We start from the raw sequence: 22957 nt of genomic DNA, 5'->3' as shown, positions 1-22957 counted from the left end.
TAATGGTTATAGAGCAGCTATCAGTAGGGCCTTCCAAGCCAAGAAGGTTTTTGCGAGTGATAGACATATGAAAAGGGATATCCTGGGGATTAAACAAGGAGATAAAAACATAACGCATCAACGGTCTTCCATATCTATGTGGTGAAGAAGATTTTTCCAGTTCCTGGAGAAGAGCACTACCTTCAGACCAACCTTGAAATAACAATGGAAAACTTCATAAGAGCCTGGAAAAGATCTACTTGGGTAGAAGCTTGGTAGAAGTATATGTGTGTAGAAGCTGGGTAGAAGTCTATCTGGGTAGAAACTTGGAAGAAGTCTATCTGGGTAGCAGCTCGGAAGAATTCTATCCGGGTAGCAGCTCGGAAAAATTCTATATGGGTAGAAACTTGGAAAAAGTCTATCTGGGTAGCAGCTCGGAAGAATTCTATCTGGGTAGAAACTTGGAAGAAGTCTATCTGGGTAGCAGCTTGGAAGAAGTCTATCTGGGTAGCAGCTCGGAAGAATTCTATATGGGTAGAAACTTGGAAGAAGTCTATCTGGGTAGCAGCTTGGAAGAAGTCTATCTGGGTAGCAGCTCGGAAGAATTCTATCCAAAACTTCTCTCAGACGTTTGTTAGAAATTTTCTCCCCTGACTCTTCTACACAAACAAACATTTTATTGTAATTGTAATTTTATTTAACAATCAAACATATTTATTGAAAGGTATACAATGAGATCCCATAGTTTTCTGTTGTTAGAGCAATATTGCCTTTTTCCTATAATTCTACAATGCAAGGAATGTTATTATAAGGAGAGGTAAGGCAATGTTATCCTATTCTAAATTTGCATTTATTACATTTCTAAACATTTACTATAAAGGGTTATTGGGACAAAACAGTTTGTAGTCTCTACGAAGAGGCAGAGGTTTTTTATATTGTCGTGTACAAGATTCGCAGACATTTCCAGTGGTACATCCTTTGAAGGCCCAATCTTCATATGCAGCTGTAAACAAGATTATAGCTATTAGTACTGTTATTATTAATATTGCTATGATTATTATTAGTATATATTAGCCATGTAATCAAAATGCAGAAAAATGATCACATGGTTTAGTTTATCCAAAAGCCACCAATTTTATTTTTAATGAGTGGCCATGTGTCTTGTTAAACTCCCTTGCGTGAAAAAGTTTTATCCCTATTGTGGGGTCACCAGTACGGTATTTGTATATTGAAATCATATCCCCTCTCAAGCGTCTCTTCTCCAGAGAGAATAAGTTCAGTGCTCGCAACCTTTCCTCATAACTAATATCCTCCAGACCGTTTATTAGTTTTGTTGCCCTTCTTTGTACTCGCTTCATTTCCAGTACATACTTCCTGAGGACTGGTGCCCAGAAGTGGACAGCATACTCCAGGTTTGGCCGGACCAGAGTCTTGTAGAGTGGGAGAATTATCGATATATCTCTGGAGTTAATCCCATTTTTAATGTATACCAATATTCTGTTTGCTTTGTTATCAGCAGCTTGGCATTGCATGCCATTGCTGAGCCTATCATCTACTAGGACCCCCAGGTCCTTTTCCATCCTAGATTCCCCCAGAGGTTCTCCCCCCAGTGTATAGATTGCATTCATATTTTTGCCACTCAAATGCATTATTTTACATTGTTCTACATTAAACCTCATTTGCCATGTAGTTGCCCACCCCATTAATTTGTTCAGATCTTTTTGCAAGGTTTCCACATCCTGCGGAGAAGTTATTGCCCTGCTTAGCTTAGTATCGTCTACAAATACAGAGATTGAACTGTTTATCCCATCCTCCAGGTCGTTTATGAACAAATTAAATAGGATTGGTCCCAGCACAGAACCCTGGGGGACCCCACTACCCACCCCTGACCATTCAGAGTACTCCACATTTATCACCACCCTCTGAACACGCCCTTGTAGCCAGTTTTCAATCCATGTACTCACCCTATGGTCTATGCCAATGGACCTTATTTTGTACAGTAAACATTTATGGGGAACTGTGTCAAATGCTTTTGCAAAATCCAGATACACCACGTCTACGGGCCTTCCTTTATCTAGATGGCAACTCACCTCCTTAATAGATTTGTTTGGCAAGAACGATTCTTCATGAATCCACACTGATTACAGTAATGCATACCGTTTTCATTACTAAAATCAGGGCCGGTCCTAGACGGGGTGCACGGGGTGCAGTGCACCCGAGCGCCAGAGAGGTGGGGGCGCTGAAGCGCCAGAGTGCTCCCCTCCCTCCTCCTCCTCCTCTTGTTTGTGTCCAGCGGCGCCTCTCTGCCGGTGTTCTAAGAAGAAAGGCGCCGCTGTATTAACTGCTCAAGCCGGAGATGAGAAGGGAGGCAGAGCGGCTGGTCTCTGTGTGGAGAGAGACCAGCCGTGAGTGATGTCGCGCGCGGGGGGAGGGGGGGAGGAGCGGTCCGTGCTGACACATTCTCCTCCTCTCTGTGTCTCTCACTCCTGCTGCCTGCTGTGTACACTTCTCTTCTCCACCCGGGCGGCGCGGCTGCACACTGTCCTCTCCTCTCCAGCTGCCGCCCAGGTGTTTTTATGTACTGTACCCTAATGGAGGGGGGGGGGGTCTGTACTAATGGAGAAGGGGGGTCTGCCCTGGGGGGTCATTACTAATAGAGGGGGGTCTGTACTAATGGAGGGAGGGTCTGTCCTGGGGGGTCTGTAGTAATGGAGGGAGGGTCTGTCCTGGGGGGTCTGTAGTAATGGAGGGGGGGTCTGTCCTGGGGGGTCTGTAGTAATGGAGGGAGGGTCTGTCCTGGGGGGTCTGTAGTAATGGAGGGAGGGTCTGTCCTGGGGGGTCTGTAGTAATGGAGAGGGGGTCTGTCCTGGGGGGTCTGTAGTAATGGAGAGGGGGTCTGTCCTGGGGGGTCTGTAGTAATGGAGGGGGGTCTGTCCTGGGGGGTCTGTACTAATGGAGGGGGGGTCTGTACTAATGGAGGGGTGTCTGTCCTGGGGGGGGTCTATACTAATGGAGGGGGGTCTGTCCTGGGGGGTCTGTACTAATGGAGGGGGGTCTGTCCTGGGGGGGTCTATACTAATGGAGGGGGGTCTGTCCTGGGGGGTCTGTAGTAATGGAGGCGGGGTCTGTCCTGGGGGGTCTGTACCAATGGAGGGGGGTCTGTCCTGGGGGGTCTATACTAATTGAGGGGGGTCTGTCTTGGGGGGTCTGTACTAATGGGGGGTCTGTACTAATGGAGGGGGGTCTGTCCTGGGGGGTCTGTACTAATTGAGGGGGGGTCTGTACTAATGGGGGGTCTGTACTAATAGAGGGGGGTCTGTACTAATGAAGGAGGGGTCTGTCCTGGGGGGTCTGTACTAATGGAGGGGGGTCTGTACTAATGGAGGTGGGGGTCTGTCCCGGGGGGTCTGTACTAATGGAGGGGGGTCTGTCCTGGGGGGGCCTGTACTAATGCAGGGGGGTCTGTCCTGGGGGGGTCTGTACTAATGGAGGGGGGGTTTCCTGGGGGGGGGTCTGTACTGAGGAAGGTCTGTACTGAGGGAGGGGTTTATACTTAGTGCGGGTTCTTCACTGATGGAGGGGGTCTATACTTAGTGGAGGGGGGTCTGTACTGAGGGGCGACTATAGTTGGTGGAAGGGGGAGTGACCCCAACCCTAGTGATGCCAATGCAGCTGCGGGCTCTTCTTTCCCCCCTCTCCCCCCTCCCTCTCCCCCCTCCCTCTCCCTCTCGCGCACGCTGCTGTACTAGTGAGCAGTGCTTGCCAGCACAGCTGCCCACTATGTATCTTCCCCCGCCTTCATATGCCCAGGGAAGAAACAGAATAGAAAAAGGAGCAGAGAAGAGGATTGTGGGACATGTAGTCCTGAGGACTGGCAGCCCCACTGTAACACGGAAACTGGAGCTCACACAGCATGCTCAGCTGAATGGGAGAGAGAGAGCCAGGAGTCCGGGAAAGCTTTCAGGGAAGTACACCCAGGACTCCAGAGGGAGAGGACATTGCTGAGGGAACCCCATCAGAGAGAGAACACCGCTGCCCTGCGCCACCAGAGGGAAAGCCACACAGCCTAGCACCATCCCTGGTGGAGAAAGGAATGGAGTCATTGTCAGAATACAGATCTGGGTGCTATCCAGCGGAGTCACCATGGGCAATTCAGAGTGAGCTGACTCCTGATCAGAGGAACCGTTGCTGTATCGCTGGGTCAGGTGAGAGGGTCCATTGGCCATTATTTACTAACGTCCATAGGAAATGCAGTCTCTGACCATCTCCTGTACTATGTCTGCAGTCTCTGACCATCACCTGTATTATGTCTGCAGTCTCTGATCATCTCCTGTACTATGTCTGCAGTCTCTGATCATCTCCTGTACTATGTCTGCAGTCTCTGATCATCTCCTGTACTATGTCTGCAGTCTCTGACCATCTCCTGTAATATGTCTGCAGTCTCTGATCATCTCCTGTATTATGTCTGCAGTCTCTGACCATCACCTGTATTATGTCTGCAGTCTCTGATCATCTCCTGTATTATGTTTGCAGTCTCTGATCATCTCCTGTACTATGTCTGCAGTCTCTGATCATCTCCTGTACTGTGTCTGCAGTCTCTGATCATCTCTTATATCCTGTCTGCAGTCTCTGATCATCTCCTGTAGTATGTCTGCAGTCTCTGATCATCTCCTGTAGTATGTCTGCAGTCTCTGATCATCTCCTGTACTATGTCTGCAGTCTCTGACCATCTCCTGTACTATGTCTACAGTCTCTGATCATCTCCTGTACTATGTCTGCAGTCTCTGATCATCTCTTATATCCTGTCTGCAGTCTCTGACCATCTCCTGTACTATGTCTACAGTCTCTGATCATCTCCTGTACTATGTCTGCAGTCTCTGATCATCTCCTGTACTATGTCTGCAGTCTCTGATCATCTCTTATATTCTGTCTGCAGTCTCTGACCATCTCCTGTACTATGTCTGCAGTCTCTGATCATCTCCTGTACTATGTCTGCAGTCTTTGATCATCTACTGTACTATGTCTGCAGTCTCTGACCATCTCCTGTAATATGTCTGCAGTCTCTGATCATCTCCTGTACTATGTCTGCAGTCTCTGATCATCTCCTGTACTATGTCTGCAGTCTCTGATCATCTCCTGTATTATGTCTGCAGTCTCTGATCATCTCCTGTATTATGTCTGCAGTCTCTGATCATCTCCTGTACTATGTCTGCAGTCTCTAATCATCTCCTGTATTATGTCTGCAGTCTCTGATCATCTCCTGTACTATGTCTGCAGTCTCTGATCATCTCATGTACTATGTCTGCAGTCTCTGATCATCTCCTGTACTATGTCTGCAGTCTCTGATCATCTCCTATACTATGTCTGCAGTCTCTGATCATCTCATGTACTATGTCTGCAGTCTCTGATCATCTCCTGTACTATGTCTGCAGTCTCTGATCATCTCCTGTATTATGTATGCAGTCTCTGACCATCTCCTGTACTATATCTGCAGTCTCTGATCATCTCTTATATCCTGTCTGCAGTCTCTGATCATCTCCTGTAGTATGTCTGCAGTCTCTGATCATCTCCTGTAGTATGTCTGCAGTCTTTGATCATCTCCTGTAGTATGTCTGCAGTCTCCGATCATCTCCTGTACTATGTCTGCAGTCTCTGATCATCTCCTGTATTATGTCTGCAGTCTCTGATCATCTCCTGTACTATGTCTGCAGTCTCTGATCATCTCCTGTACTATGTCTGCAGTCTCTGATCATCTCCTGTACTATGTCTGCAGTCTCTGATCATCTCCTGTATTATGTCTGCAGTCTCTGATCATCTCCTGTACTATGTCTGAAGTCTTTGCTCATCTCTTATATCCTGTCTGCAGTCTCTGATCATCTCCTGTACTATGTCTGCAGTCTCTGATCATCTCCTGTACTATGTCTGCAGTCTCTGATCATCTCCTGTACTATGTCTGCAGTCTCTGACCATCTCTTATATCCTGTCTGCAGTCTCTGATCATCTTCTGTACTATGTCTGCAGTCTCTGATCATCTCCTGTACTATGTCTGCAGTCTCTGATCATCTCTTATATCCTGTCTGCAGTCTCTGACCATCTCCTGTACTATGTCTGCAGTCTCTGATCATCTCCTGTAGTATGTCTGCAGTCTCTGATCATCTCCTGTACTATGTCTGCAGTCTCTGATCATCTCCTGTACTATGTCTGCAGTCTCTGACCATCTCTTATATCCTGTCTGCAGTCTCTGATCATCTTCTGTACTATGTCTGCAGTCTCTGATCATCTCCTGTACTATGTCTGCAGTCTCTGATCATCTCTTATATCCTGTCTGCAGTCTCTGACCATCTCCTGTACTATGTCTGCAGTCTCTGATCATCTCCTGTAGTATGTCTGCAGTCTCTGATCATCTCCTGTACTATGTCTGCAGTCTCTGATCATCTCCTGTACTATGTCTGCAGTCTCTGATCATCTCCTGTACTATGTCCCCAGTCTCTGATCATCTCCTGTATTATGTCTGCAGTCTCTGACCATCTCCTGTACCATGTCTGCAGTCTCTGATCATCTCTTGTATCCTGTCTGCAGTCTCTGACCATCTCCTGTATTATATCTGCAGTCTCTGATCATCTCCTGTACTATGTCTGGAGTCTCTGACCATCTCCTGTATTATATCTGCAGTCTCTGATCATCTCCTGTACTATGTCTGCAGTCTCTGACCATCTCCTGTACTATGTCTGGGGGCTCTTTCTAACAGACTCTCTAACAGAAGCCCTCTCTGTGTGCATCAGAGAGACCCCCCTCCAGGTCTCATTAGTGTACTCTCTTCCTGTATTTTCTTTATTAAAAGATCACAGGAGGATCCCAGGGTAACAAAGACTTCTTAGGGGAGCATCTCTGTGTTTGAGTCGTTGCCATAGAAACATTTGTAAAGGGGAGGAGTTGGTAAGATGACCACGCCCATGTGGGGGCGCCAAAAATATTTCTGCACCCAGGCGCCGGTGACCCTAGGATCGGCCCTGACTAAAATCTTGTATATACTCCCTTATCATTCCTCCAAGAGCTTGCATTCTATTGATGTTAGGCTAACTGGTCCCCTACGCTGGATATTATTCAGCATGGAGTATAATGAAGAAAGTTGTGAAACACAACAGAAAATATTAACTTTAATTTATGACCTTTCTTATTTTTCTTCTTTTTTTTAATTTATGACCGTCTCCCTTTTCCTTTGTGTGTAGTGTTCCAATATGTGCTTGCAAAGTTCTCCAAAGTTATTCATATACTTTCTTCACCCTGAGAAACCTATTCATTTAGTTAAGACATGTAACAGTGTAGCATTGGATACATACTGTATGTGGTTGGACAAAAATGTAAATACCAGCCAATGAATAACTGAAAAGCCTTACTTCCATTAAAGACACCTCCGGAAAATTCAAAGCAACGATCTTGGGATCCTAGGCAAATGGCGGTCTCCGTTGATGTGCAAGCACTTCCCTTCTTAATACATGCTGGGCACTTCAACCCATTCACCTTTGTGTCTAAAGGGGGCACTGAAATGAGGACAGAACATCTGTGTTACTAGTTAATGTACAATTTTTTTTAATATCTAGCAGATATTCACATGAATGGTATTAAGAAGAAATATATATAAACTGTATTACCAAAAGTATTGGGCCACCTACCTTTACACGCACATGAGCTGGCCCACCCTTTGCAGCTATAACAGCTTCAACTCTTTTGGGAAGGCTGTCCACAAGGTTTAGGAGTGTGTCTATGGGAATGTTTGACCATTCTTCCAGAAGTGCATTGTGTAGGCCAGTCAAGTTCCTCAGGTCAGGCACTAATGTGGATGAGAAGGCCTGGCTCGCACTCTCCACTCTAATTCATCCCAAAGGTGTTCTATCGGGTTGAGGTCAGGTTCTGTGCAGGCCAGTCAAGTTCCTCCACTCCATACTCGCTCTTACATGTCTTTATGGACCTTGCTTTGTGCACTGGTCCAAATCATTTGGTGGAGGGGGGATTATAGTGTGGGGTTGTTTTTCAGGGGTTGGGCGTGGCTCCTTAATTCCAGTGAAGGGAACTCTTAAGGTCTCAGCATACCAAGACATTTTGGACAATTTCATGCTCCCAACTTTGTGGGAACAGTTAGGGGATGGCCCCTTCCTGTTCCAACATGACTGCGCACCAGTGCACAAAGCAAGGTCCATAGAGACATGGATGAGCGAGTTTGGGGTGGAGGAACTTGATTGGCCTGCACAGAGTCCTGGCCTCAACCCCATAGAACACTTTTGGTATGATTTAGAGTGGAGACTGCAAGGCAGACCTTATCGTTCAACATCAGTGTCTGACCTCACAAATGTACTTCTGGAAGAATGGTCAAAGATTCGTATAGACACACTCCTAAACCTTGTGGACAGCCTTCCCAGAAGAGTTGAAGCTGTTATAGCTGCAAAGGGTGGGCCAACTAAGTATTGAACCCTACTGACTAAGACTAGGATGCCATTAAAGTTCATGTGCGTGTAAAGGCAGGCGTCCCAATACTTTTAGCAATATAGTGTATTTCTAATCAAGGCCAGGACTGAGGGGGGCAGGAGGGGCAGCTGCCCTGGGAGCACAGTCTTTATGTGTTGTGGGAGAGGGGGTGCCACAAGGCAGCAGCCCATAGAGTATATTCAGCTGAACTGGGGGCTGCCCTGTCTGACAGTAGGAGCCCAAACAGGTGAGATCCATTGTCTGCACCAGTGACCACTACTTAGGGGGGTGCGGGCCACACGGGGTATTGGTATTTTTAGTAGAATTTTTTTCCTTTTGTTGCACCTTCCAATTGTCAGACAGGCAGAAGCGGTGCTCCAATGCTAGTATCATAGATCCAATCTAACAAATAGGATGGGGGGGTACCCTCATCAGGGGTAGGGGGTGGCGTAGTCTGGAATCTTCATCATGGGCAATGGAAGTCCTTGTACTGGCACTAATTTCAGGCAGTAAATATACTACAATATTCACAAATAAAACAATACAAAAAAATGACAATTTCTTCTTTTAAATAATTGATATCCTGTTGTGTGTTGTAGATGAGTCAGTTATAAGCTAGGTTGGGAGGAGCCCTAGTGCAGTTGGGGCATGGGAGCCAAACAGCCCACACCAGCACAGATGTAACCAGTAAGTGGAGGCCCTGGACAGGACTGGAGGCTGGGGAGAAGTAGACCTCCACCCAGGAGAGCCAGCCTTATGGAGGTGGGGGCTAAGACAGGCTGCAAAAGGCATTTTTATGCTAGGTCAAGAGTTCACTGAGTGAGGCTTTTCCCTTGGGGGGGGGGGCTCCCAGGAGTGGTCTACTAGTGAAGGAAGTGACTACAGAATTCCTATTCCAGTGAGTACTAGTGACCCCGGGTGGCGAGAGAGACTGTTAAAGGGCTGCTTAAAGTGCTACATGATTTCATTTGTGACTGCTGCAGACCGTCCAAATGTGATTGACAATGTACAGTCAAGTGACTCCAGAATGTACAGAATGTACGTCAATGTGGCGCTGACTGTTTTATGTCATTTTCCAAGTACCACCAGTAAAGTGCACATTGGCAAACTTCATGTGTGGACATTCCTTATTTGTGTATATACGGGTCAACAGCTGGAGTAGGGCACTATGGTGGAGGGTTCAGCCTCAGCAGAAGGGTCACTGTTCTAGCAAGGCAGGAGTGAGGCAGGGACTTGTGCCTTTGGTGTCAACATCCAGCTACTTGCAAAGTTCCTCTTACAAGTGGTGCCAGGGCCTGATGAAGGGTGGCCCTTTGAATCTGAGCTAAGGCTGTCTAACTCCTCCCATGCGTGAGCACCCCACGTCTACAGTATATGTCATGTCTATTTTCTGTTTATAGACCTTCAGTTCCAATTACTACACCATAAATTGACCTCCTAGGGGCTTTCTTAATGTTGTTTTCCTTTTCTTCCTCTCATTCGATATTTAAAGCACATTTTTAGTTTATGTGCTCTTTAACATGGCCCTTGGTTTTGGCCATCTGATCCATATTTTTCCTTGGCTACACCCTTCTATTGTATGTGTTTACATTTTATCTGTGATTTTCTGACTTACAATCTATGGGCCTTTTATTGCAAAGGTCTCCCGTACAGCAGTAAGATGTGCTAACCATCATCTTGACACCAGTCCCCACGACCATGGTGAAGTTGTTAATGCATGAACCTATGTACTTAGTACATCCTCTCGTACTCTGGTAATAGATTTTTTCACCTAGGTAAGAAAAAAAAAAAGAAAAAAGAAAAAAATAAACAATGTAAAAAGTCTTAAAAGTTTATAAAGCCTCCTACACATGATAGAACTTTGTACAAACTTTCCTGTGGATTTTGTACAAAGCGCGTTGGCCATAAGTTTGTATTGCATACACACGGCAGAACTTTTTCAGCCAACTTTCACCAAATCACGTTGTTTTTCAGCTCTTTACCACCACCCTTTGGTCAACTTCTGTATTGTTGTCTGATATTGTGTCAATCTCGCCGCTTTTATCGGCAAGATTGACACCTTGCAAGCCAGGTTCACACTGGTGCGGGGATCCGACTTGGATCCCCGCCAATGCTAGGCACTGTGTTTGGTATGAATCTTGAGGGGGAACTCCACGCCAAATTTTAAATAAATTTTAAATGAGGGCATGCGGCCTGGTATGGTTCAGAAGGGGGGGGGGGGCGCTTGCTCGTTCCCACCCCCTTTCCTGACCGGCCGGTCTGCGTGCTCGGATAAGGGTCTGGTATGGATTTTGGGGGTGACCCCCACATCGTTTAAGGGTTCCCCTTAAAATCCGTACCAAACCTAAGGGCCTGGTATGCCCCCAGAGGGGAATTCCCTCTTACGCTCGCCGCAATAGGAAAATGTGTTTTTCCTATTGCAGCCAGCGCCAGATGTACAGTACCCTGTCGCCGAGAACATTCTCGTGGGCAGGTACTATAGTTTGTACAAAAGTCCGACGGCTTTGTGTACACACGATCGGACTTTGCTCCATCGGACTTTTGTTGCCGGAAAGTTTGTCCGTTCGCACAGCCAACAAAAGTCCGATGAAAACTGAAAAAGTTTGTCCGATGGAGCGTACACACGGTTGGATGTTGCTCCAAAACAGCTAATTTGCATGTTTGTTGTCAAAAAGTCCGATCGTGTGTACGGGCCTTTAGAAAGCTCAAAGTTTGTAAGTTTCCTGTCCATTTTCTTTCTCATGTTAATCTGTATCCGTAAAGCCTAACTCCAGCTTTGTTGTCATTTTAAATAGTTATTCTATAAGTCTGATCTAACTGGGTGCTACTTCCTATATGTAGAATAGTACCCAACTGGCTAGGATTAGGGACCTTTTAGCTACTTACACACAAATTACTATAAATGTACAAATGTCATTAAAAACATCATATAAAAATAAACAAATGATGAACCACAAAGGTATATATACAGAGACTATCTCATCTACTGAAAACAACCACAGGTAAGTAGATAAAAACCCAACGTGTTTCAATTCTTCAGAAAATCTTCATCAGGGAGACACGATGGTATATAATTTGTGTGTAAATGCCTAAAAAGTCTCTAATCCTAGTCACTTTATTTAGTTCTCTGGGCCGAGCTGGCCCAAATCAACTATTTAAAGTGATAGCAAAGCTGAGTTAACCCTAGGTCCATCATCCACTTACACAGTTTAAAGAAGTAGTCATTCTGATAATTAGGAGGATCATGCCACCGTTTCTTTTTTGTCAAAGGCCATGCTGCTTCTGCCAGCTTTAAAAGTTTCATTTTTCGCGTCCTTTTAAACGGGCATTCCAATCATGTCCGCCTGTCAGTTTTTCAGGTGGACGTGATTGGAAGCTCCATGCAAGTGTATGGACAGGTGGATGTCAACGAACGTGCGTCCATTTACCTCCACTTACCTCTAAATCAGTCCTTTTCTAGATCTGAACATGACGGATCGGAGGTAGCCAGATGTAATGGACGCAAGCCTGTTTTTATTAGACATGTGCAGAACAAAACAAATTGTTCCGTTTCAATAATCTATTTAAATAATTTTATTTTGTTGAATTTGTTTAATTTGTTTAGTTTTGTTTCATTTGTTTATTTTCTAATGTATTTCAAATTCGGGAAATTTGAATCGGCATTCAAATGCAAATTATTCTATGCAAATTCAAATCACATCCGAATTTATTCTATTCAAGAATTTTAATTTCGGAAGATGGTTATATTCTTTTTTATTCTATTCTATTGTTTTTTTTTCTATTCTAGTGTTCTCTTTTCTATTCTATTAATTTCTATTCTATTCTACTCAAATTCAAATGTATTCCATACAAAATTCGAAATTAGCTCGAAAGATAGTTATATTCCCTCTATTTTATTCTATTCTATTCTTTTCTATTTTTTTCTGATCTATTCTATTCTTTTCTGTTTTATTCTATTCAAATTTCAAATTTTGGAAGACGGTTATATTCTATTTCATTCTACTCTATTCTATTGTTTTGTATGCATATTTGGAAAGGATCCCATAAAGGATAGGCATTTAAAGGATGTAGGGCTGACACTGAGGTGAGCACACAATGTTACATAAAAATTGTTTAATTAATACAAACTGTTAAAATTTGTTAAAAAAGACCTGAAAACCGGTTCTGCAGCACCAGTTAGCCATATTCTCTTTGTCCTTTACACTGGAAACCTATGCCTGGACACTTCTTTGTTCCTCATACGTCAGCCCTTAGGAGGGACCGGAAAGGCTGATGTATGACAAACCGGTTTTCAGGTGATACCATCGTCTCAGTGCATATGGTTACATATACCAAGGCTCTGTTTTATTATAAGAAATGTGAGTATATATATATTGGGTTGTTTTATTTGAATAAATATATAAAAACAATAAAGCACTATTGCAAGCTTCTGTTGTGATATGTGTGTGATATGAGAATGGAGATCACTGGCTAATATCAGGAAGGAGTACTCCATATGCTGATCCAACACCTGTGTTAAAGAGCAGACCATAGGAAGGAGGAATAACAGAAGGAATATCCCAGAGGATTGATCTATATGTAAGCACTTGAAATAAGCCTATAAGGTAAGGGTACATCTGGTGGAGGGCTGCATGAGGCTTCTGTGTGCACACAGGTGGAGCAGTGTGAAGATATGACGTATTCACAAATTATTCTTCAAATAATATATAATAGACTTTCACGTTATGGATTGGAGTGCATAAGGACACTGTGTGGAGTATCAAGCGCATTGCACTTTATGCTAGACATTTTATTGTATTTTTGCACTAAAAGCAGTTTATTATTGCACTTTGTTAGACACAGTGCACTTTATGAGATGCATTTATTCAATCTTTATTATTTTTTTTGGTAGTATTTATTTAGCGCTGCACTAATTGATTTAATTCTATTTATATTGTCACATTATCAGGAAGAGTGGGGAGTGTTGGCAGCTTTATTTGCATTATACATAGTGTCCAGATCTTCCTTGTCTTGCATTGTGCAGCACATGAGCTAGGCTGGCACCTAACTTGAGGCGTTGTGATGGGATCATTATAGGCTACTCACCTGGAGCAGAGATGCAGAGTTCCCCATCACTGGTGTCAGTGGGAGAAATTATGCCTAACTGTTGATATCGGTGGACGGAATGGTGACACATTATTGGTGTCAGTAGGAGGAATAGTGCATTGTATTGCTGGAATGTATAGTGTCCCAAGGGCAAGTAAAATGCCTCATAGGGCCCATGGACTGAAGTTTGGAGGCCAGTGTTCCAGATTGTAAACCCTTTGTTAGGACAGGCAGTCTCAAACTAGTATGCAACTGAAAATGAATTATGCCAGTACAGTACAGACAGGATAATTAATGGTAAACATTAAGGCTCCATTCACATCTGCTCAATCCAGGAACACATGCGGAAGTGCAGAAAAATGTGTGCCATGCTTGCGAGCGCCATTAATTAATGGCACTCCAAATGTGGCTAGGAAATGTGCCAAAACACATGGTAAGAAAATGCGCAAGGCTCACTGCCTGAAAAGGTGTGGAAGCCTTTGTTGGTGTGTTTGTCATTCTGCTGCACGAAAAATGCACCAAAAAAAGTAAAAAATGCGTGTTAGTACAACATGCAGGTGTGAAAGGGGCATAGCTCCTCAGCCCCCTCTGCATAGCGGAGGAAAAATTCAGGTTTGGAGTTTCAGAAAAAAGCAAGTAAAATGTAAGCAGCCTTATTCATTTCATTTTAGGTTATGCCACGTAAATGAGAATCTGTAACAAATATAAAGTAGGTGTTATCCAAATTTGACTGCAAAAGTGGAAATACAAAATTACAAAATACAAAAATGCTAGTTGCCTGGCCATCATCTTAATCCAGTGGCTTTAATACTTTCTGAGTCACTGGCCTTGAGTAAGGCTGGCCATAGACGGAGCAAATTTCTTTCCTGCAACCACCCGATAAGCCATTGTGTTCTCCACCGGCAGACTGGTTGTACCCAAGTTGATTGATTGAATGACTTTGGTGCATTCAGCCTGCCCATACATGGTTTGAATCTCAGCCGGTTCCTGTTGAACTGGCTGAGATTCCAACCATTAATGGGCGGCTTAAGTATGAAGATCTGGAGTTCTGACTTGCTAATATGTTTCAGGTTAGTGACTCAGAAAGGACTGCAACCAGAAGCAGGAAGGCAACCAGCATTTTCAGAAGGAGATCAATAATTTCATCCTCCATATTTCAGAACGTACATCTTCTTCTGAGTATAATGTTGTGCTTGGAAACCTTGTCATGGTAACAGAGAAAAAAAGATTCTATTTATTAGGTTGGGTTACCCATTTTCTCCATCATAATATTAACATAACATCGTGTGACGCCCTGGGGACAAGTCTCATTGATGTAGTTGGTACAGATGTTTCCTTGGAAATTCTCACATTTCTGGCAGACAAGTGCCTCTGTCAAATAAGGAAGAAAGAATATTTAATAATTTCTAGAAATAAAAGAATTGTAAATACGTTACAAATGTTACTCTTTTCTTTTATCTGACCATAAATATTAATATAAAGCACACATAGGAATTATGGAGGGACTTTGGAAGAGAAGGAAGGTCATATTAACTTTTATACACTAATTTTGTACTAATCTACACATCAAGAGAGATAAACATAGAATGAACAGGCAGCATGCAATAAGGTCTATAGCAGTGGTCTCAAACTGGCGGCCCTCCAGCTGTTGCGAAACTACAAGTCCCATCATGCCTCTGCCTGTGGGAGTCATGCTTGTAACTGTCAGCCTTGCAATGCCTCATGGGACTTTTTTTCAACAGTTTTGCAACAGCTGGAGGGCCACCAGTTTATAGAGTTCTTCCTTGCTCCCATGAGGTTACACAGGTCTATGAACTTCTTCCCTTCCCCCATGAGGTTACACAGGTCTATGGACTTCTTTCCTTCCCCCATGAGGTTACACAGGTCTATGGACTTCTTCCCTTCCCCATGAGGTTTCACAGGTCTATAGACTTCTTCCTTGTTCCCATGAGGTTACACAGGTCTATGGAATTCTTCATTTTCCCCATGAGGTTACACAGATCTATGGACTTCTTCCTTGCTCCCATGAAGTTACACGGGTCTATAGACTTCTTCCTTGCCCCATGAGGTTACACAGGTTTATGGACTTCTTTTTTTCCCCATTAGGTTACACAGGTCTATAGACTTCTTCCTTGCCCCTATGAGGTTGTACAAGTCTTTTGACTTATTCTCTTCCCCATGAGGTTACACAGGTCTATAGACTTCTTCCTTGCTCCCATGAGGTTACACAAGTCTATTGACTTCTTCTCTTATCCCATGAGGTTACACAGGTCTATAGACTTCTTCCTTACCCCCATGAGGTTACACAGGTCTATGGACTTCTTCCCTTCCTCCATTAGGTTACACAAGTCTATTGACTTCTTCTCTTCCCCATGAGGTTACACAGGTCTATAGACTTCTTCCTTGCTCCCATGAGGTTACACAAGTCTATTGACTTCTTCTCTTCCCCATGAGGTTACACAGGTCTATAGACTTCTTCCTTGTTCCCATGAGGTTACACAGGTCTATGGACTTCTTCCCTTCCCCATGAGGTTACACAGGTCTATAGACTTCTTCTCTTCCCCATGAGGTTACACAGGTCTTATTGACTTCTTCCTTGTTCCCATGAGGTTACACGAGTCTATAGACTTCACTTCTTCCCTTCCCCATGAGGTTACACAGGTCCATAGACTTCTTCTCTTCCCCATGAGGTTACACAGGTCTTATTGACTTTTTCTTTGCTCCCATGAGGTTACACGAGTCTATAGACTTCACTTCTTCTCTTCCCCATGAGGTTACACAGGTCTATAGACTTCTTCCTTGTTCCCATGAGGTTACACAGGTCTATGGACTTCTTCCCTTTCCCCATGAGGTTACACAGGTCTATGGACTTCTTCCCTTCCCCATTAGGTTACACAGGTCTATAGACTTCTTCTCTTCCCCATGAGGTTACACAGGTCTTATTGACTTCTTCCTAGCTCCCATGAGGTTACACAAGTCTATGACTTCACTTCTTCTCTTCCCCATGAGGTTACACAGGTCTATAGACTTCTTTCTTACCCCCGTGAGGTTACACAGGTCTTTAGGCTTCTTCCTTGCCCCCATGAGGTTACACAGGGTTATGGACTTTCCGCACATCTAATTCGCATAGCAGGAGAATGTGACTGGCTCCCTATGGAGCCGGTTCACATATCTCCGAGGCGGCTGCGGAGCGCACTGCACAAAAACGCTGTGCGTCTTTGGCTCCGTTTCAGGGCCAAATTCAGGCATAGAATCGGCCCTGATTCGTCCCTGAAACGGGGAATAGGGACGCACAGCGCTCCTGTGCGATCCGCAGCCCGTTATAGTGTGAACCCGGGCTAAAGGTGAGAAAAGGTGAGCATATCCTGCTGAAAGTGAAGTTTCCCCAGACAGGAAGTGAGGCTTGATTTCCAACAAAAAACACACAGAAATTTAATTACAGGTATTTATATAGCACCATCACTTTACATACACATTCACATCAGTCTCTTTCCTTAAGGAGCTTACATTCTAAGTGTCTCCCCCTTGTCCTAAAAAGTGGCTACTATGTCAATTTAGTTTTTGGTTGGGCTGTAGCTAGCTCAGACTGATTGTATATTTTTTCACTTGGTTTGTCCCTAAGCTTAAGTTCGCTTGTGATTTCTCACTGTTGCTAGCAGATGTCACTGGTTTTGATGGTCATAGTATGAGATTTCACAAACAAAACTTATGAATAGTTATATTTTCTTCAGCCAATCCAGTAGGTGGTTTATGGTACTGGTGCATGATATAAATACCTGGGTCAGATTATGCGCTTTCTCTATTTTTCTGGGCTTAGACCTAGGGGGGTGCTGCTGGATGGAGCTCTGCTGTTAGGTCCAATAGCCTAATTTGGGGTCTTATGCCGCGTACACATGAGAGGACTTTATGGCAGACTTTGTCCGGCGTACTTTTCGACGGACTTTATGACGGACTTTCCGAATGAACGGACTTGCCTACACACAATCAACCAAAGTCCTGCAGAGACTTGGGGCTATGGGCCCCAGATTCGGGGCTATAACCCCAAAAGCCACCCCCTAGCGACGCCACTGCCTATAGGTAAGCCTATAATAAGGTAGTAATCTCCTAAACTTGCACTGTTTAGGATATATTTACATTACATGCAGCCAGTGACATCATCGCGGCTCTGGCCAATCACAGAGCCGGAGCCCACGAACCTGGAAGCAAGACAGGTGAAAATGGAAGTGGCTACAGCGCTGATATCGCGGCGCTGGAACAGCTTCGTTTTCAGGTAAGATTCACATATTGTGCTAGTATGCGATGCATACTAGCACATTATGACTTTGCAGGACGAAGAAAAAAAAATGTCCAGTGGTATACAACCGCTTTAAACCTCCATTACCCTTGGTAACCACTTACTTTACTCTGGTTACTTACATACACTCCTTTAGAAACTTCAGACCAGGCAAAGGACAAAGCTTCAAAAGCTTTACTAAAAACTCTTAGCATAAAAGAACAAAGTGCACAATCTTTTCCTAATGTCCCTAATCCCTAAAAAATTAGGCTGCCTCAGTGTACCTGCACAGGCAAGAGTTCATGTTGGCAGTATCCAGGGCTGGTATCTTCAGGGCAGACTGCCGTTGCCAGCAATCCCCCCACATGGTGGATGTAACAGCAGGCCGGCTTACTCCCTGAACTGCTCCTCTTTCTCTCTTCTCTGTAAGCAGCTGGAGATTACATGCTGTGGAATGTATGTGTCTTCTTTCACATGCAGCAGACTAAGTGAGTCTGGGCAGAGCCCTCCCCCCTTTTATTATAAGCACAAGGAGAGAGGCAGAACTGAGCAGAAAGTGCAGGAAACCAAGTTAACTGTTTCCCTCCTGGCTGGTCATTAACCGGCTCCCGGCTGGTTGATGAGTATTAGGTCAGTTTCCCCAGATTCAAGATCAAAGCTCAACTCAAAGGAAGCTTACTCTGCCATGCATAGGCCACTACCCCTTCCTACTGTAACTTTTTTATTTCTGTCCCTGTTGTAAATTTCTCTGACTTATTGCTTGGTAAACACATTGCCTCTGGTACAGAAACTAAAAGGAAATCTCTCCAACAGAACCCCAGATACCAGTAGAAAAACAAGGCTAAGGCTCCAACCCTTCTCCACTCTATACAAAACGAAAACAATATGTTTGGCTGGGTATATGTTTTAAGAATTTTTCAATAATGTTGGCCAAAAGGTTTTTTCTATTCTTGCTCCATTTTCCACATTTAACAAAGGTACTTTGAATCTGTCAGTTGTTGGGCTCATATCACCGCAAGAATTGCCCTCAGCTATGAACATCCCAAAATCTCAAGAGGTAAAAGGGGGAGGCTATATGGAGAAAATATAGTCTAAAACCGGCCATACTCTAGGAGAATTTTATTGGAAATTTTTGTTTTATGACTGTTTGGTTGATTTTCTGGTTCAATGCAATTTTTTTATTGAAAATTTATTTAGTTTTTAGTTGGGCTGTAGTTAGCTCAGACTGATTGTATATTTTTTCACCTGGTTTGTCCCTAAGCTTAAGTTGGCTTGTGATTTCTCACTGTTGCTAGCAGATGTCACTGGTTTTGCTGGTCATAGTATGAGATTTCACAAACAAAACTAAATTATGAATAGTTATATTTTCTTCAGCCAATCCAGTAGGTGGTTTATGCTACTGGTGCATGCCGGGGGGGGGGGGTATAAATACTTGGGTCAGATCATGCTCTCTCTCTCTTTTTCTGGGCTTAGACGTAGGGGGGTGCTGCTGGATGGAGCTCTGCTGTTAGGTCCAATAGCCTAATTTGGGGCCTAACATGTTCTAAAGTGCTACTGAAGCTGTCTTGCCTGGTCTGGAGGAAGCTGTGCCAAGGAGGAGACCCAGAAGAGGCTCCATTGCTGAAGAGAGCCAGGAAGAAGGATGGTCTATCAAGGTACCACTCACCATAACAAAAAAGAGAGGGGGTAGGTACCGGCACATGGCATGCGATTTTGTTCATGGCAATTTTTAAGCATAATCATTTACAATTGTTGTTTCTCTTATAGTATATAATACTTCATGCGACACTTCCAAAAAACTAATGAGGAAGCTCTTTTGAGCTAAACATGTAGAGTAAGACGTGGTTGTACATGTCAAACATAATGATACGAGATTCTTGTTAAATGTTTATTGCAATTTTAGAGAATTGCTTAAATAAAATTTATATTTTTCTAAATTGTTTTTTTATTCTATTTTCTGGTACCTTAAAAGTCCCGCCTGCCCCTTCCTTTCCTTTTTTTCTGTCTAAATGGGACGTGGTACCAAATTTTGATCTCCTATCACCCAGCTCTTAAATCTCTACAGCACATGTGCCGAACACAGCTGAATCCGGCCTGCCAGGCCATTTCATGTGGCTATCGCACCTCTCCTGCAACTTCGGCACCCCCCCTCGTCTTCACCCACGCCTTGTCTCACCAGTCGGCAGCAGAGAGGAGGACAGAATTCCTAGACCAGATCTTGTGTTTCAACATGCATCCGCAGAGAGGGTCCTCTCTGCCCCCCCCATGACAGAACTCCCCCCCACAGATCCTGCACCTCTCCATGCAGCTGCAGAACCCCCTCATCTCCTCCCCTAGTTTCAGCATTTAGCAAACTCTGGCAGCTGACTCCAGCCCTCCTCTGGTCCTCCTCCAGACCCTGCAATTTCTGCTACCCAGGTCTGCCCCCTGCTTCTTTCCGGCAGCAGCACCAGATAAGGGGGGTGCACTCTGATGTAAGGAATGGTGGGGGACTTTTGACTTCTGATGGTGGGGGGTCTTGACATCTGATGTAAGGGGGAGTCAGGTGCTCTGTACATCTAGTCTTACAGATACACCCAGCCCTTAAGAGAGCAACCATAAGGCTGATATGGCCAGCAATAGAATCAGGGGTTTGACACCCCTGCTCTAAGGTAACCGAAAAATGGAGGATAAAAACAGGTCAGAAACAAAAACCAAAAAAAAAAACAACAAGAAAATAAAAAATAAAAAAGAAAAAGGGAGGGGGGGGGGGGGGTCATTTGATTTTTCTAATCTTTAGTGGAGTAAAATCAATGTTCATTTTTGACAATTTGAAGGAGTGGGATGAAAACATTTTCTGATTTCTAAAAGTGTATATGGTTTTCATTTGGGTAACTACAATCATTTCAAAATCAAATGTTAAAAGCAAACCAAATTTTTTTTTCATATTTATGAAAGAATATTTCTATCAAGGTGTTTTAATATTTTCTTCTCCTAAGAAAGTATATATATTAATTACATTATTGTTTAAGTTTATAACAGCAGCTAAGAGTGCACAAACATATTGTTTTCCAACTTGAGCGCTAGGATTAGAACCTTTATTCAGCTCTGATAATCTTTTATAGAGATCTGTCAATGTAAGCAGACAGATCGCCTTTCTGTCAGGGGAGGAGAGGCAGATCTGTTGTTCCTAATGATTAGGAACAGCGATCGGTCTCCTCCTCCAGGCAGTCCCATCCCCCACAGTTAGAACACACTCGAGGGAACTTATTTAACCCCTTGATCTCCCCCTAGTGTTAACCCCATCCCTGACAGTGACATATTACAGTAATCAGTGGATATTTTTAGCTCTGATCACTGTATAAATGTCACTGGTCCCAAAAAAGTGTCAAAAGTGTCAGATCTGTGCGCCGCAATGCCGTAGTCCCACTAAAAATTGCTGATCACCGCCATTACTAGTAAAAAAAAATTAATAATAAAAATGCCATAAATTTATCCCCTATTTTGTAGATACTATAACTTTTGCGCAAACCAATCAATATACGCTTATTGCGATTTTTTTTACCAAAATTGTGTAGAAGAATACATATCAGCCTAAACTGGTCCTTAAGTGGTTAAGCAATATGCTCTAGAATCATCTTGTATACATCCTGTTCATTCTGCTGTTGGTTCGCCTTGGGAATGCTTAACAAAAATAATATGCTGCTGTGTGGAAGAGCTAATAAAAAGATTTTTCTCCTTTAGCCCTGGTTCACACCAGTGTGGCTTTGAACAAAAATAGCGCAAGAACCTTTTTCAAAGGTTGAGTCGCACCGATTTGAATGCTTCCATTGTCGCTAATGGGGTGCGACTTGTCTTGATGTGACTTTAAACTCTCAAGTTGCATGACAAGTCGCACTGGTGTGCTCCTATACACTTAAGAGTTACAAAGTAAATCATCTGTCCAGGGCACGACACATCCTTTAACCACATGCCGACCAGCGCACAACAATATACGCCGGCACAATGGCACGGCTGGGCAAATGGGCGTACAGGTACATCCCCTTTAAGAAGCGGCATTGTGGGCACGTGCCCGCCTTGTTCTCCGTGACCGCGGGTCCCACGGACTCGATATCTGCCGGGTGCCCGCGATCGTGTCACGGAGCAGAAGAACGGGAGATGCCTTTGTAAATAAGACATTTCCCCGTTCTGCCTAGTGACATGACAGAGATCACCGCTCCCTGTCATCGGGAGCAGTGATCTCTGTCATGTGAGGAGTAGCCCATCCCCCCTACAGTTAGAATCACTGCCTAGGACACACTTAACCTAGTGTTTAACCCCTTCCCTGCCAGTGTCATTTACACAGTAATCAATGCATTTTTATAGCACTGATCGCTGTATAAATGACAATGGTCCCAAAGATAGTGTCAAAAGTGTCCGATGTGTCCACCATAATGTTGCAGTCCCGATAAAAATCGCAGATCACCGCCATTACTAATAAAAAATAAATAATAATAAAAATGCCATAAAACTATCCCCTATTTTGTAGACGCTATAACTTTTGTGTAAACCAATCAATATACGCCTATTGCGATTTTTTTTACCAAAAATATGTAAATGAATACGTATCGGCCTAAACTGAGGAAAAAAATATTTTTTTTATATATTTTTGGGGGATATTTATTAAAGCAAAAAGTAAAAAAATATTGCTTTTTTTTCAAAATTGTCAGCCTTTTTTTGTTTATAGCGCAAAAAATAAAAACCGCAGAGGTGATCAAATACCACCAAAAGAAAGCTCTATTTGTGGGAAAAAAAGGATGTCAATTTTGTTTGGGAGCCACGTCGCACAACCACGCAATTGTCAGTTAAAGCGACGCAGTGCCGAATCACAAAAAGTGCTCTGGTCAGGAAGGGGGTAAAATCTTCCGGGGTTAAATAACCAGCTATGGGAAACCAAGTATAAAATGATAAAGCTATAACTGAATTCTTACCTGTAGCAACAGAGATCCAGAGGACCAATATCAGGATCGGCAGAGTCTTCATGATCAATGTGATCGGAGAACACTGACCCGTCCACGAATGTTTATTCAGACTCAATAAAACTCTTATTTATGACTCTCACTTAGGGAAGTGCCTTGAAGTCACAAACACTTGAGATGCAGAAATGCAGTAATGAGTAGGTATGAAAGTGCAATTATT

At 43.8% G+C, this 22957-nt stretch overlaps 1 protein-coding gene across 2 annotated transcripts; it reads right to left on the bottom strand.

The window, feature by feature from the left end:
* Positions 1–653: 653 nt before the first annotated feature.
* On the bottom strand, positions 654–22957 carry LOC141110557 (phospholipase A2 inhibitor and Ly6/PLAUR domain-containing protein-like). Of its 2 annotated transcripts, XM_073601955.1 has the most exons (5): positions 22750–22945; positions 14779–14898; positions 10058–10213; positions 7377–7520; positions 654–982 (listed from the first exon to the last, which is right to left on the bottom strand). In XM_073601955.1, exons 1-5 carry the CDS (start codon positions 22799–22801, stop codon positions 852–854), a joined length of 603 nt encoding a protein of 200 aa, XP_073458056.1. In that variant the 5' UTR covers positions 22802–22945; the 3' UTR covers positions 654–851. The 2 variants fall into 2 exon arrangements, with proteins under 2 accessions (XP_073458056.1, XP_073458057.1); XM_073601956.1 differs by lacking the exon at positions 10058–10213 and having other exon boundaries at positions 22750–22957.

The sequence above is a fragment of the Aquarana catesbeiana genome, linkage group LG10 (assembly GCF_042186555.1).
Source record: "Aquarana catesbeiana isolate 2022-GZ linkage group LG10, ASM4218655v1, whole genome shotgun sequence".
In the NCBI taxonomy this organism is placed as follows: domain Eukaryota; kingdom Metazoa; phylum Chordata; class Amphibia; order Anura; family Ranidae; genus Aquarana; species Aquarana catesbeiana.
This window is presented reverse-complemented; position numbering and strand designations above follow the sequence as displayed.

Coding starts and splice junctions, on each gene's coding strand:
- LOC141110557 (XM_073601955.1), bottom strand. CDS start 22,801: ATGAAGACTCTGCCGATCCTGATATTGGTCCTCTGGATCTCTGTTGCT. Junction 14,899..22,749: donor CTGGATCTCTGTTGCTACAG/GTAAGAATTCAG, acceptor CTTATTTGACAG/AGGCACTTGTCTGCCAGAAA. Junction 10,214..14,778: donor TATTATGATGGAGAAAATGG/GTAACCCAACCT, acceptor TTTCTTACCTAG/GTGAAAAAATCTATTACCAG.